Source organism: Aphelocoma coerulescens, chromosome 26 (genome assembly GCF_041296385.1).
Source record: "Aphelocoma coerulescens isolate FSJ_1873_10779 chromosome 26, UR_Acoe_1.0, whole genome shotgun sequence".
Classification (NCBI taxonomy): Eukaryota; Metazoa; Chordata; class Aves; order Passeriformes; family Corvidae; genus Aphelocoma; species Aphelocoma coerulescens.
In genome coordinates, this window is record NC_091039.1 from 8065574 (window position 1) to 8081531 (window position 15958).

General features: G+C 47.2%; 1 protein-coding gene across 2 annotated transcripts; it reads left to right on the top strand.

The window, feature by feature from the left end:
- Window positions 1-997: 997 nt before the first annotated feature.
- Window positions 998-11939, top strand: LOC138098950 (tyrosine-protein phosphatase non-receptor type 1-like). 2 transcript variants are annotated; one of them, XR_011146665.1, is made up of 7 exons: window positions 998-1180; window positions 1652-1880; window positions 7917-7990; window positions 8582-8791; window positions 9225-9386; window positions 10009-10175; window positions 11259-11939. XR_011146665.1 is itself a non-coding variant. In XM_068995882.1 (6 exons), exons 2-6 carry the CDS (start codon window positions 1745-1747, stop codon window positions 10117-10119), a joined length of 693 nt encoding a protein of 230 aa, XP_068851983.1. In that variant the 5' UTR covers window positions 999-1180; window positions 1652-1744; the 3' UTR covers window positions 10120-11043. The 2 variants fall into 2 exon arrangements, 1 of the variants encoding a protein (XP_068851983.1); XM_068995882.1 differs by lacking the exon at window positions 11259-11939 and having other exon boundaries at window positions 999-1180; window positions 10009-11043.
- The last annotated feature ends 4019 nt before the right edge of the window (window positions 11940-15958 follow it).

Sequence of the window (15958 nt, forward strand, 5' to 3'; positions counted from 1 at the left end):
TTTGGACAGGCTGAGATACATGAAGCCACACCAAAGTGAAATAGAAACATAGATTTTTAACTTCAGTAGAAATATATGCTAAGTGCCTTAAACATTAAAAAGCTGTAGCAGAGACCTTAAACACAGTTCTTGCTGCAGCAGTGTTACCTTTTCACAGAATTCTTTACTTTAGACAAAATATAGATAGAATTACACTGTTCATATTTTTTAGATAGACTGTTCACATAAACAATAAGAGCCGATAGAAACTGCATATGCAAATCTGTGTAATACCTATGTAGTACTTGTGTAAGGCTTACGACTGTTAGAATCAGGCCAGGATAGGTTAAGAGAAACTAGAATAGTGTATTAATCTTATTGGTCAGTTAACAAATATAATCCACACTTCTGTAAGAAAAAATATAGAGTGTATAGTACATTGTATAGAGTGCATCAAGTATAGTGTGTATAGTATATAAAGCATATAGAGTATATGGAGCATATAGAACATATAGAAGAGGCTGTTTTTGCCTGCTGTTGCTGCTTGGCTTTGTCACGTAGCCCCCTCTGAACTCTGCCTTCAAGAAAACTATGAGACTATGAAATAAAGAACTTAGCAGAACAGCAGCCTCCTCTGCTCCGTTACCCCGGTCCGAGAAGGAAGGGTACCCCGTCAAAAGCTCAACAAGTCTCGTATATCAAATCTCAAAAGTCACATGCATACTTATGGAACACTTTCTAGTTTAAAAAAATATTTCAAAAACCAACCCTGACAGTTTACCTGCACCTGGCATCAACTATCTGTTATCTATGGAAAGGAAAGCCCAGTGCCTCAGCATGTCAGGTGCAGACAATGAGCCGTCCAGGGAAGGAGCAGCAAATCCTTTCTGCACCTGCCCTCACACTTGGACCGGCAACAACCCCAGGTGTGAGCCGTGAGAATGATGAGGGGGCGGAGCAGCCCCAGGTGTGAGCTGTGACGGTGAGGAGAGGGCGGCTCCTGCCGGGGCCTGTTTTAGGAGGGGTTACCTCAGCTCACTTTTGCAGGGCTATGTTGGAGGAGAGGGGCTTACGGTGAGGTCCTGGGGGGGTCTCTCACGAAAGGACGGTGAGAGCATCTCACAGGGTCTGGGGGAGCACTCGGATGCAGTTAGATGCGGAGCATTGCCAAAGGAGGCGCCAGGCAGCTGCAGCTAAGCAGGTGAGCCGGTGCGTGGGTTTGCGGGGGGGGTTCTTTCTATTTTTCCCTTCCGATTTCATCTTGCCAGTCCCTCCCCCCGTGCCCTCAGAAAAAAATGGGGATTACGAGAACAAAAGGAGTTTAAATGGAGGGAAGAAACTCCTCCTTCATTATTGTCTGTGTTTGAACGAGGGGATCCCCCTTCCATTTTAAATGGAAGGGGAAAGCACAGATGTTACCATTTTATGGGTTTGAATTGAGGGTAACCCCTCCATTTTCATCAACCTAAGTTCTAAATTGAGGGGGAAGCCCTGCTGCCCCTGCTTTTTGAGGGTTTTAATGAAGGTAAAAATCGCCCTTTCCCCATCATTTGAGAGAGTTGAGGAAAACTCCTCTCTTTCTGATATCTTAGACCATTAAATAGAAAGGGAGAACACATTTATTTACCATTGTATTGGTTTGAATTGAGGTGAACACCCCCCGTTGCCTCAGTTTCAGGGGTTAAATTGAAAGAAACTCCGGCTTTTCCAGCACTTGAAAGGTTTGAATCGGAGCGTGCCACCGCATTTGAGGTCGCTTCCGGCCATGCCCCGGCACCGAATGTCTCGCGCGGGAGCACTCCCGGCCCCTGGGGAATTTCTAAGGAGGAGTGGGAATTTGGGGGCTGGGCCGCCGACAGGGACCGACGGAGCCGCGCCGGTCCGAGCCGCGCGGAGCCGAGGTGAGCGCCGCCGGGCCGGCCGGCGGGAGATGCGGCACGGAGCCGCGCCGCCCCGGGTCGTCCCGCCCGCTCCGTGCCGTCCGTGCGCGGGGCTCGGGCGCCGCCGGGTCCCCTTCGGTCAGGCGCCGGTGCCGGTGCCGTTCGGCAGGCGCCGGGGGCGGGCGGGGGTCTCCCGGCGCGGGGCCGCCCCCGCCTGCCGGAGGAGGCGCTTTCGTGCCGCGAGCCGCGCGCCGCCGGGTCCCCCTCGGCCCGGCGCCAGTGCCGCTCGGCAGGCGCCGGGGGCGGGAGGGGTCTCCCGGTGCGGGGCCGCCCCCGCCTGCCGGAGGAGCCGCTTCCGTGCCGCGAGCCGCGCTGCGCCCGGTTCCGGGAGCGCGGGGCCGTCCCCGGGCGGCGAGTGCCGCCGGTTCCGTGGGTCGCGTGGCTTTTCCGGTCCCCTCGCACCGTGGAACAGCGCCAGCCCGGAGCGAGTCCCAGCAAGGGGCACTGTAGCACGCTTGCGGCTTGTCCGCTTCATAGTTTGCTTGCAAAAAGCCACCGAAAGGAACAATGGAAAAAAACCAACCCCGATCTCCCAGGCTTTTTATCCAGGAGCTTAATTGGTATTGCTCTTTAACTGAGCCACGGCTTTAAATAATGAATGATTTAGCAGCCTCTGAGATAATCCTTGTCCCCTCTATCTTGACAAGATTAAGTTGAATTTGGCCTCTTAGGTTGTGTTTTTAGCATCTGCTGTCTGAACGAACATTTGCTGTCTCCCACTAGTTAACTTGTGCTTACATGAGTTAGTTATTGACTGCCCCTTCTTCAATCCCCCCCTTTTCTTTGGGTATTTGTAATTCTTTACAAATCTTGCATGTCTTTAAAGTAAGAACCCTTCTCTATCTTAGTTCTAAGTTTATGCTTGTGCCATGGAGCATAGGCATCTCGATTCCAGGTACATAATATCATACAACAGTAACTACTAATACAAACACTAAGTAACAATGCAATAACACAAATAGCTATTACAAACAATTGTTTAAGCCGGGTAAGTTGGGTAACCATGCTGTAAGTTTGTCTCATACCTCCTCAAACCTTCAAGAACTGTAATCTAAGGTGATCTGATGCAATGTTCGCTTTGGATAAATAATTTTAACAGTTTTCTGGGTATGATTATGAGACCCTTTATCCTAGCCCACCCATCTGTGCTCATTTGTCCCTTGTCTTCTTGTATCCAATTTAAATCATCAGTGTCATATGGTGTTTTTTTTTTTTTTTTTTTTTTTTTTTAAACTTATAAGGATGCTAGAAGGAATTAGAGCTAGGGCTTGGATCTGAACCCCACTGGCCACTGCCTTTGCTGTTTTGTCTGCCATAGCATTTCCCAGTTCAGGGATAGTGTTACCCTGGGACTGTCCCTTACAATGCATTATAGCCACTTTTGAAGGTTTTACCACTGCTTCCAGTAACTGTACAATTTCAGTAGCGTGCTTGATTTCTTCTGTGAGGTTAATAAACCCCTTTCTTTCCAGATAGCCCTGTGAGTGTGTACCACCCCAAAAGTATACCTCGACTCAGTCCAAATGTTGATAGGTTTTCCTTCGGCCAATGCCAAGGCTCGAGTTAGGGCTATTATTTCAGCCTTTTGAGCTGATGTCCCCACAGGTAACGGTTTTGCCTCAATGACAGCGTCTGTGGTTGTAGCTGCATACCCAGCAAGCCGCTTACCATTCTTGACGTAACCGCTCCCATCGGTGAACCAGTTTGCTGCATTTTCTAGCGGAGAGTTCTTTCGGTCCAGCCAGCCGGAGTAAACCGCCTCCACGGTTTTGATGCAGTCATGTCTTACAGGCTCCTCAGCAGCCTTGCCCTGGAGGTAAGCTGCTGGGTTTAAAACGTTAGTTACTTGGATACTCACATCCTTCAATTCTGCCAGGACAGCCTGGTATTTGAGAAAGCGAGATGGGGTTAACCGGTGATTTTCTTTCTGTGTGAGCACTGCTGACACCATGTGAGGGACAAAAACAGTTATATGCTGTCCCAGTGTGAACTTGCGAGCTTCTTCCATGTTCAGGATCACGGCTGCCACTGCATGCAGGCAGGCGGGCCCTCCTTGGCTGACCACGTCCAGCTGCTTGGAGAAATAAGCCACCGGCCTTTTGTACGGTCCCAGCTTCTGTGCCAAAAGTCCCAGTGCCAGTCCTTGTCTCTCATGTGAAAACAACAGAAAAGGTTTAGTGACATCTAGTATGCCCAGTGCTAGAGCTTGCATCAACTCACGTTTCAGAGTTACAAATGCATTATTAGTCTCTGGTGTCCAGCATAGGTGAGTTCCCCCAGTCTCTTTTAGGAGTTGGTATAAAGGTTTCACAGTGAGTCTATAGTTGTAGATCCATAATCTACACCATCCTGTCATTCCCAGAAAAGTTCTCAGTTCTTTGGTTCTTCAGTTGGCCAGGGCATTTGACAAATTGCCTCCTTCCTGTTGTCTCTCAAGGCTCTCTCCCCTCCTGCCAGTTCATACCCCAGATATGTAACATTGTGGAGGACTAGCTGAGCCTTTTCAGGAGAGACTCTATGTCCACTTAGTCTCAGAAAATTTAAAAGACTTACAGTCCAGTTCTTGCAGTCTTCACAGGTCCTTGTTGTTATCAATAGATCATCGATGTACTGCAAGAGCGTACCTCCCCTTTCCCAAGCGGCGGCGTCCAGGCTTCCAGTTCCTCGGCTAATTGATCTCCAAATATCACGGGTCTATTTTTGAATCCTTGTGGCAATACAGTCCACGTAAGCTGGCTTTTTCTCCCTGTTCTGGGGTTTTCCCATTCAAAGGCAAAAATTTCCTGACTGCTTTCACCTAATGGCAGACAAAAGAAAACATCCTTTAAATCTAAAACTGAAAACCACACTCAGTCACTTTGTAATTTTTTGAGTAACGTGTCCTCAGGTCCTGAACTAATCAATAACTTCCATTTGGCTTTTGTACTGGTAGAATTGGGGTATTGCAGGAAGATCTACACTCTCTCAACAACTTCTGATCAATAAATTTACTAATTATTGGTTCCATTCCTACTCATGCTTCATGCCTTAGTGGATATTATTTAACTGACACTGGTTGTACCCCTTCCAGTAGTTCAATAATCACTGGGGGAGCCCGTTTTGATCTCCCTGGAATTTCAAGATCTCTTACTAATGGGATCATCTGATTTGTTATTTTACTATCTATGGGTATTTCTCTCAGTCTTGTTTGTTTGGTCGGTTGTTTTTGTTTTGTTTTTTTTCCTAGGCCTGAGTTGGTCAAAGAATGGGTTTTCCCTTTATCTAATCTTAGTGGTTTAACTTACACTTTAAAGTCCTAGTCAGGTATCTTCAGGAGGCTTCTTTGGTTGTAGCTTCTTTATACAGTTTTTGTTATAATAATATTCTTACTCTGCTGTATAATTCTATACATTATAAAGGATTAGTTTTTATGATACAAAACTAACACACAAAACATTTTCATACAAAATATTCTCATGCAAACATATCTTTACATCAGGGCTATGCTCTGTTTTCCAGGAGACAGATTATAGCACTCTTGTCATTTAATCTTGACACAAACTACAAACTGTGGCTTTATTTTTGGTGGGATTAAAAATGAAATGAATTCTCTTTCAAACTTAAGGTTTTTTTTTCTTTTTACCTCAAGTAGCCTTTTTTCTTTTGTGAATAAATTGCCTTCATCCCATTCTGCACCTACAACTGACATTGCAGAATGTGCTATAAATAGGAGGGGTGAGGAAAAGTTAAAACATCCTCTTAAGACATATGGCATGAGATTGAACAGCACTTTAGTTTGAGAGCTGGTAGAAGGCTTTTCTGTATCCCTCCTGGTTTAGGAAGGGGGATTCAATCATTTCTCATGTAGCATTTGCTTGTGTTTTGTCAAGATTCTTTAATTCACTAATTAGAAAATCCAAAAAATTTAGCCAGATTATAATAATTTTGAAGCTTTCTGAGGCAGAACCGGGAGGGTTAGTCCATATTTGTAGGATTTCAAATATGTATAAATTCTTATACCAACTCTCAGGATAATATTGGTTGAAACAAATTATACATCCATAAGACCTGAGCCACACCATTTTTCAGTAAAAAGACAAAACAAGTTAGACAAAAATTAAACTCAAGAATATGTAGAATGCTTTAACTACTATTTGATCTGTCACTTGCAATGAAAACACCAACAAATTACAAACATTAACCAACTGACAATGCAAGCAATTATGGTGACACTTTCAATTTCATTGGTTTTCACACAGCTCCATCTCATGTGTTGGTAGATTCCTATAAAAGAAAAGTGAAAATTTGGCCCACTAGACCGATTATTAAAAAAGAAGTAAAACTTTATAGGGCTAACACAAAGTGACAGCGAAGCAACGGTTATCACATTTAGGTGTGATTTTGCTGCTTGCAGTTTCCTTGCTCTCAAACTGCTTGCTTTATCTTTGATGTCGGGACATTTGACATTCCTAGAAAAGAGAAAAGAAACAAACTTCCCCCAAAAAAATATGTCTGAGTGAAACAAGAGTTTAATTGAATTAACTTATTCAAGTGGAGTTTTAGTTTTTATTCTATGAAGTGCTTGTCGCACCACTTTTGTTGTCTCCCACAGGTTTTCGGTGGGGTTTCTTCCAATTGATTCTTCAGCGGAGGGAGCGAGACTGCTTTTAAAAGTTTTGCAAGAGTTGCAGTCTGTGAATCAGGCATTTGAGTCGCCTTTTTTTTTTTTAAATAACCAATCACATTTTTAGTAATCAATCATCTTTTAGTAACCAACTGTTCCTTATCTCAATATTTTTTTTTTTTTACCAAGTCCACCCCAGGAGTAGAGAGGTGACTAACAAATTAACCAAGGAAGGACAGCAAAACATTCTCCCCATAGGTTTCTTTACAGCCCCCGCAGATGAGGCTGCATGACAAATACCTGGGCCTGCACAGGGACAACACCATCCCCACAAGGCAGCAGCTGCAGAATTGGCCGCAGGATTAGAATCTGCCAATTCTAGTTCTCCACAATAAACCACAGACCGGTGGCAGGGGAGGGTTCCCCACAAGATAGGAGCTCCGGATTCACCTCAGAACCAAAACCTGCCAATTTTGGCTTTTCACAACAAAACACAAAAGGCACAGGGGCACGGGTCCCCTCCAAACAGGAGCCTTTCAGCTCTGCACAAGCACCACATAACAGGAGCCTCGCAGCTCCGCACAAAACACCAAGCAGAAAAGGGAACTAAACACCCAAACCTATTAACCACAATGTCCACAATTCTTACAACCTCTGCCATCACCTTTGCCATTGCTTTTGCCTTTTCCTCATCTCTTCTTCCATACGCTTGCTGTACTTTTCTAACCAGCTCCTCTCAAATTTCTCACTATTCTCTGCCACTCTCCCCTTTAACATTATCTGCACTTTCCTTTTCTGGCAAGTTCTTTATTCCTGCTCTTTCTAGTCTGATACCAAGCTCTCTCCTCTGGCAGCTTGGACACCACCCACTCCATCTAGTAGAAATACAATACCACTTTCTCTCACAATTAATACATGCACACAAAGACAAGCTTTAGAACCGTTTTCTCACACTTAACACGGGATTTCAAAAGGGAAATCAGATGGAGCTATATCAGAAAGGCGTTGGGGGTCTGCATGTTTTCAATTCAATAGCTAAAATCTTTCTCCTCTAAAATCCACCCCCTTTGGACAGTAAGGTTGAATTCCAAACCGACAGTTTATGTGATTTATGCTCATTCGCTCTTTGCCAAACGCTTCGCTTTCCTCCGGTCGAGCCCGTCGCCGGGGTACGGAACCGCAGATAGAGCCTCTCACTCGCTTTGTACTTTGACAGCACGTCTCATCCACTCTCACTCACACAGCAGCAGAATAGCAACAGACAAAACAAAAATAGCAGTACAATAGCACACGCCAGTGGGGTCCAGCCCCTTAAAGGTACCTTTCCCAGTGGGGTCCAACCCCTTTGAAAGTCGGGGTCCAACCCCTTAAAAGTACTTTTTTTTCTTGCCCAGGACTAATTTTGGGAGACCCAGTCTTCTTCGGGACTTTCAACCCACCCTCAGGGACTCGAACCCTGGACCTGCAGGTATTTCTGTGTTTAAAAGGAATAGCAAATACCTTAATTTGGTGCAGATGGTCCTTGTCCGCCCCCGCCGCGAGCCAAAGGACAGCCGAGCTCCCCCTGAAAATTCAGGGTTGCGACCGGGAGGTCCGCTTAACCCTGGATCCGGCAGCCGGGCAGAGAGGGTCCCATCTCGGGGCACCAGATGAATCGCGCCGCAGCCGGGCCAGGAGATTGGCTTGAAATTGGGGGTCAGGAATTGGTCTGGATTTGATGATTCTGCATGAGATGTCAAGGAAATGAAACTCTTGGATATTTCTGAGACGTACCTGGGGACACTCCAGGCGGTTTCATGTCTCAGCCATACCCAGAGTGACACAGGCTTCTGAGCTGCACTGAAATAACTGAATTGTAAATAAGTAAATTTACTTACCCAATTCCCTTTGGTCGCAGTGGAGACCTTCACAACAAGAGACAATTACTTGTAATTAGTTTCTTGGCTGTGCAGCTATAAAAACTCCCTGAGACTCCCTGAAACTTTGTCCTTGGAATTTAAGTCAGTCCTTCTGACTGGTGTATCCAAACTAAAACTGTTCCCAAACCCTGTTTTTGCAGACCCAGGAAACTCGGGAGATTCTGCACTTTCACTACACCACCTGGCCCGACTTTGGGGTCCCAGAGTCGCCGGCCTCGTTCCTGAATTTCCCGTTCAAGGTGCGGGAGTCGGGCTCGCCGAGCCCCGGGCACGGCCCGGTCGTGGTGCACTGCAGCGCTGGCATCGGGAGGTCGGGCACCTTCTGCCTGGTGGACACCTGTCTGCTGCTGGTAAGGGCCACCTGCAGGGCCACCTCTCCTGCACAGGCACCTTCAGGGGAGCTTTGGTGCAGCCTTAAAGGAGCTGGAGCAGGGGCTGGAGGGGTTCCCTGTGATTTCCTGTTGTTTTACTCTGCTGTTTTGGGAGTGTATTCCAAGGCAGGTCTCATTCCTAAGTGGCCATTTTGAGTTAGGGGAAGAAAAGTCTCCAGTTTTCAGAGTGATTCGCAAAGACAGGCTTTGCTTTCAGGGAAAGCAGCATTTTTGAGGCCCAGTGTTTTCCCCTGTGTGTTTTTGGAGACCCAGTAAAGAGCCGTTGATACCAATTGTATGTGAGTTCATTCGTTCTGTAATGTGGAGGGTGGTGTGAAGGCCTTACCACAAAGTGAGTCATTGTAGTGAACCTCATCAGAGCAGAAAACACGTTTCACGTTTTTATCTGCAGATGGACAAACGGAAAGACCCTTCTTCCGTGGACGTTAAGCAGGTTCTCCTGGAAATGAGGAAGTACAGGATGGGGCTCATCCAGACTGCAGATCAGCTCCGGTTCTCCTACTTAGCTGTTATTGAAGGGGCAAAATTCATCATGGGAGATGCTTCAGTGCAAGTAAGTGCTCCTGGCAGCTCCCAGGGAACTGCAGCAAGTGGGTGGAAGGAACAGGATGGAAAGAAGCTTCAAATGTGGTGCTTGCTTCAGCTTCAGTACATGTTTATGTTATGGGGCTTTTAGGTACAGTGCTTTACAATCTGTCACAACCTAAAGTGCTGCGTTTTATTTATTTCCACAAGTACCTGTGATGTAGCAGGTGCCTCCTGTGCTTTCCAGCACAGTGACTGGGGTGGAGCTGCTGCATCAGCCTCCCCTGACATTTCAGACAGTACAAGTTTTCTAATATGCCTGAAGTTTAAGTGTCATGATTAAATTAATCAGGGTTTTTTATGGTAAGCAGAACTCTAGCAAAATAGATTTTATTTTGTGCTGCTTAGGTTTTTTAGAAGCAGATGGGAATTTCTTGCTTTTATGGCCAATATGTTTTGTGTAGTGGATGTAGCTTGGGCTTGGAGTTCTTGTGTTTTTCTTGCCTTTTTTTCAATTCTGCCAAGCCTCCAGATCTGTGTAATTCCCTTGCCAAACTATCCTCCTCCCCAACAGTGCAGCGCTTGTTCCCTTACACCTTTAGTTCATTGTGGAAAGCATTTATTTCAGTGAACAAATGTTGTTATGGCAGGTGCAGCGAAAAGCAGAAGAATTCTCGGTAAGTTCATCTCGGAGACCTCAAGTGCCGGCCAAAACCTCGCCACATTCTGCCGTGACGCCACCGAGGGAGGAAAGAGCGTGAGGTGCAAAGCCCCGAGCAGAGCGGTAGGAAACGGAAGGACCGAAGAGTCGGGCTAGGTACGGATTTAAACCGGGCCAGGTATAGGAACTGCAGAGCAGGAAGAGTCATTTAGCTGGAATTAATTTGTTTCAGGAAGCGTCTCATCATATAGTCTGTAATTTAACAGTTCCCATGCCAGGAACTGTTAATCGTAGCGGAAGACAGCAAACGAAGCCTAGAGACTCGACCGGGATGCCCCAGGTCCCTGCCAGGCGCAGATTACAAAAAACCAAACCCCGAGGTTACAAAACCAGTAAAAGCTCATCATACAATACACAGGGAAAAAAAAAAAAGCCTACAAATACACCAAAAAAACAGCCTACAGAAAAATTTTGTTCTTTGTTTTGTTTGTTATTTGTCTGGTATTTTGGAACAAAATACCAGAATAACCTAGTTCAAAATCATAGAAACCCAAATTTCAAAATACCAGAAAAACAGTTTCAAACAACCACAATACCCAGTTCCAAAATATTAAAATAGCCTAGTTTCAAAATACCAGAACACCACGTTCAGAGGTAGCAAAGTAACCCAGTTTCAAATTGCCAGAACACGTTCAGAAATACCAAAGTAACCCAGTTACAAATTACCAAGTTCCAAAATACCAAAGTTACCCGGTTTCCAAATATCAGAATACCAGGTTCCAAAATACCAAACTAATTCCATTTCAAAACAACAGAATATCAAGTTCCAAAATATCAAAATGACCCCGTTTCCAAATATCAAATTGTAAAATACCGATTTTCAGATGTCTTGTACAGGCAGGATTCCCAAACCCACAAAAATGCAGTATTGTCAAAATGGGATCTGTGCTACCAAAATGGGTATTTTCTCCTCTGAAAAGCTTTCCCATAATGACCATCAATAGATGCATTTTTTTAAATTGTACAGCCAGATGTACAATAAGACTTTTACTTCAAAAAGCCAACACTCGTAGTAGTTTTCTGCTTAGATCGTGTCCGCAAGCATCGGCATTTGGGCCGGAGAGCTGCGGGTGGGATCAAGGGATAGATAAACCCTCTCCCTGCAGATACACGAGGAAAGACCGAGTAGCAGGGAAAGGGAGTATTTATAAACAATATCAATATTTCACCAAAATTCAGGGCGGACCGGCGACGGGGGCGCTCGGGTTCGGTCCGGGCCTGCCGGGACGGGCCATAAACGACCCGGCCAAACCCTCGACCCCCTCGAGGAACACGTCAAACACTTCAAAGGAAACGGAAGTCAGTAACAATTATGGAAGAACCATTACCGGTAATCGCTTGCGATCGGCAGGGAATTTCCTCGGTAAGTACAAGCCTAGGACATAGGGAATTTTGGAGGCGGGATCCCAATTTTGGCCACGTGCACCCGGACGAGAAGGCCGGTCCTTTTCCACGGAAAGGAAAGCCCCACACCCCGGCGTTTCGGGGGCGGACGACGGCCCACGTAGGGGAGGGAACGACCGGCAGGACCTTTCTCCGCCTCATCCCCCCGCTCCGAGGTGCGGCAGCACCGAGCGCGACCGGCGTGGATGAGGAGGGGGCGGCTCTGCCAGAGGTCGCTTTCAGAGGGTTCCCGAGGCACACCTACACGGGGAGCTGCCGGTCGAGAGGGGCCAACGGAGGCGTCCCGAGAGACGCTTCGGGAACAACGGTCGCAGCGCTCCGCAGGAGCCGGGGAGCGGCCGGATGCACCCGGGTAAGGAGCATCGCTTCAAGAAAACACCCAGGGAAAAGCTCTCGTGCCAAGGGGCAGCACCTGAGCGGGCAGGGCAGTATGTGAGGTCCCTTTCATCTCCCCCTTTTCCATCGTTGTAAGGTTTAAATTGAGGGGGAAGCCCAGTTCTCCCTCCTTTCTAAGGGTTTGAATTGAGGAAAAATCCCCCTTTTTCCAGCACCAGAGAGTTTTAAAGTGAGGAAAACCCCTCTTTTCCCAATAGGTTAGGGGATTAAATTGAAGGGGAGAAGCCATTAATTTGCCATTGTATCGGTTCAAGTGGAGGCAACTCCTGCCCGTTCCCTCATTTTAAAGACTTCAGTCAAAGAAAGCTCTCCCTTTTTGAGCATTTTAAGGATTTAAATTGCATCTCAGGGTGCTCCTACCCAAGCCCCGGTACCGAACGTCATACGGGAGCGAGCCCCGCACGGACGTAACCCTAATAGCAGCTAGGAGGGTATTAAGAAGTCTTATTTTTATTTATAATGTATATAGCCTTAATTAGAGGTCCCAAGGAGAGTTACATCGTTAATAAAATTACTATTCTTCTCTACCCTACTAAGCCACAGGTGGAGTACTACTCAGTAATTACTAGGGAATAATTATGCAACTTAACAACAAATTACCTAGCTGAGTTCCCAAAACACAAAGTTTGATTTCTTACCGGCCGGCCACCCTTTTGCTCAATATAAAAGCAAAAAAAGAAAGCATCGTCGTTTCCCTGCAGAGTTTCCTACCAAGCCCTTTACTCACCTCAAATTTAAGTCAGAGGAGCCAAACAGTGGCAACTCCTAGGAGGGCTTTTATACCTTGCAGGATTTGGCTCCTCCCTTTTCCCTGGGCATCATGGGAACGAGGGGCGGACCCGGCCAGGGGTATATTAAGCCCAGGCTTTTGCAAGGGGAGTCATTCCCTCTCTGGGAGTGAGTGGGGTAAGAGCTCTCCTCTCATTTCAGTGATGGGGATCTTTCTGCTTATCTCAGCTTGCTTTCAGCAGGCTCTTTTAGCCTCTAAAGCAACAGAGGCTTTGAAGACATTGGGAAGAAGATACCATGGAATACAGGTAATATTTAAGTTCACTCATTTGGGTTACATGTTTAGGGTTGGTAAGGTGGTTTTATAATTTCTGGTTTTGTGCTAAGGTTTTTTTTTTTTTGGAGCAGTGCAACTTCCTGCTATTCCGGGTTGTGTTGAGTGGGATACTTCAAATTTTTTCAGTGAATTCATTGTGTCCAAAAAGGGATCTGCCTCGTGCCGTAGATGGTGTCCAAGATTGAGGCTTCCGATAGGGAAGTTGAGGATTGCGACCGGGAGAGGGAGGACGAGCAGGGTAGCGGGTTAGGAGTTACAGCAGGGGGCTTTTGAAGGCGGCACGGTGTATTTGGGAGCCGCTTAAGGCCTTTCCATAAGCATAGCAGCCTCATTTACAAGTTTTATGGCATGCAAACACATCCCATGCATTTATGGAAACGCCTTGTAACTCTGTCCCTTGCTACCCTGGGTGCCTCTCACAATAGCAGCCGCAGCCTTAGACTAGGGATAAAGCTAGGGCCTTGAGAATCTAGGGGCACTTAGGAGCGAAGCGAGCTGCCGACTTGTTGCGATTTGCCACTAAACTCATAGTTTGATCTTGGTTTTCTTTATTGTATCTGACTAAGAGACAACAGCCCAGCGACAGCAGGACCTTCCCGGGTAGCGAGAGCCAGCCTTCTTTTTGCACCCGAGGCACGTTCGCATCCCCGGACATCCGAGAGATAAGTCGAGGGCTCTGACCTACGGAGGGGATGAAAGCGGGGTGTCGGGTTGGAACTTGCCGGGAGGGATTTTTGAATTAGCTTTGGAGATGGAGATATCCAAGAAGGGGCCCCTTAGCCCACATAAAGGGAAGTCTCGCTTTTGATCGCAATGCCGATGTGCGCAGGGCAGAGCAATCCCAGTGCGTGTCGTGTCACCTGTCTATTGTTACGTTCTGTGTCTTTTGGGCATCTTGTGTCTCGTGTCTTCTGCCTTAGCCCTTTGATGTGCTTGCAGTCGTTCTTTTCGCAGAGAGTTTTCTGTCCTTGTCGTGTCTCCTCATTTGTCATCTCCTGTGTCACGGGTGCTTGCACGGGTTTGGCCCGGAGCTGCTCCGCCCTGCGCATAGTCTGGCACATAGGTGTAATAGAACAAGGCCTGGGGACTTGAAATTTGTAATGTAGGTTGTAGCTGGGCTCTAGATGATATTCCTAAATTCACACGAGATGGTCGGAGCCGTGAAATTCTCATGCAGCCCTTTGACTTTTGTCATCGCTTTCTTTCAGATGCAGATGGATTAAATCTGTGGCAGAGCGCCCCATACCGGGTGAGGGGATTCCCGCAGGAAGGTCAGTAACTGTTTGTCTGTGCTGGGCAAGTGTAAATGATGGCTATGTTATAGCACCGTTCTTTGTCTCTTTCTTTTAGGAGATAAAGCCAGATCTCAGCAGTCAAGGTCAAGTTAGTGAGGTAAGCGGTGACCGGTGGAAGGAAAAAGTTGTTATCGCTCGGGTGCCGAGTGCCGGTACTCTAAACTTTAAGCGGCCATCGTCATTTGCGTGTTTTGAGCAGTCTACTTGTATTATGCCAAATCCCCTCACCGACCGGCCGACAGAGCCGGCTCGCCGCCCTCGTGAGCCCTCCCAAAGTGTTATGGGGCTCTGCAATGAAGCCTTTACATTTTCTGATGTTTTGGTTTTCTTTGTTGTAGCTGACTAGGAGATGGCAGGAACTTCCTGGACAGCGAGGTAGCCTTATTTTGCACCTGAGGCGGATTCACATCCCGGACGTCCGAGAGATAAGTCGAGGGTTACGACCCACTGAGGGGATGAAAGCAGGGTGCCGGGTCGGGCCTCGCCGGGAGGGATTTTTGAGTCAGCTTTGAAGGTGGGAATGTCCAAGAAGGGGCCCCTTAGCCCACATAAAGGGCAAGTCTCACTTTTGATCACAATGCCGAGGCGGGCAGAGCAGTCCCGGTGCGTGTCGTGTCACTTGTCTGTTGTATGTTCTGTGTCTTTTGGGCATCTTGTGTCTTAGGTCTTTTTCCTTAGCCCTTCGAGGGGCCAGCTTATCGGAAATGCCAGGCATCATCCTTAGCATCCGTGTTCCTCGGCCGGGTGCCGATACCGTCGGAGCTTTGACCGACGAGCTTGGATGCACACTGGAATCGCATCTCCCTTCAGAGGCATTGAGTCAGAGGTCTTTTATGGTCTTGTTCTGAGCTATATTCACAGCTCTGCACCGCAGTGATCCATTACAGAGGATTAGGACTTGTCAGAATGCAAAGAGCGGTAGAGGATTCTGACCGTACGATTCTCGGGCATCCATCTTTGCGGTTCTCGGAATAAGCCCTTCCGCTAGCATCTTCTTCGAGCCTCGTCGGTCTCGCCGAGATCATCTCGCTCCGCATTCTCTCGGTCCTTGCGGTCATTCCTCTTGCCAGAGTTTTCTCTCTTCATCGCATCTCCTCGTTTGTCATTTCCTGTGTCACGGGTGCCTGCATGGGTTTGGCCCGGAGCTGCTCTGCCCCGCCGTGTAGTCTGGTGTATAGGTGCAGTAGGACAAGTCCCAAGGCCTTGAAATCTGTAATATAGGGTGTAGTTTGGCCTCTAGCTGGTATTCCTAGATTGACACAGGATGCCTGGAGCTGTTATCATGCAGGACTCTGACTTTTGTCATCGCTTTCTTTCAGATGCAGATGGATGAAATCTGTGTCAGGGCGCCCAAGACCGGGCGAGGGGGTTCCCGCAAGAAGGTCAGTCGCCGTCTGTGTTTGTGGGGTAACTGTAAATGGTGGCTATGTTACAGCATTGTTCTTTGTCTTTGCTTTCAGGAGGTAAAGCTGGATAGCAGTAGTCAAGGTCGATGGAGCGAGGTAAGCGGTGACCGGTGGACAGAACGAGTTGTTATTGCTCGGTTATCAATTTCCGGTGCAGTTCTAAGCATCCATTGTCATTTGTGTGTTTTAGGGGGTCCGCTTTTTTTATGCCGAACCTTCTCGCCGACCGCCCGACAGACCCGGTTTGCCACCGTCGTGAGCGCTCTGGAAGTATTACGGGACTCTGCAACGAAGCCTTTACATTTTCTCTTC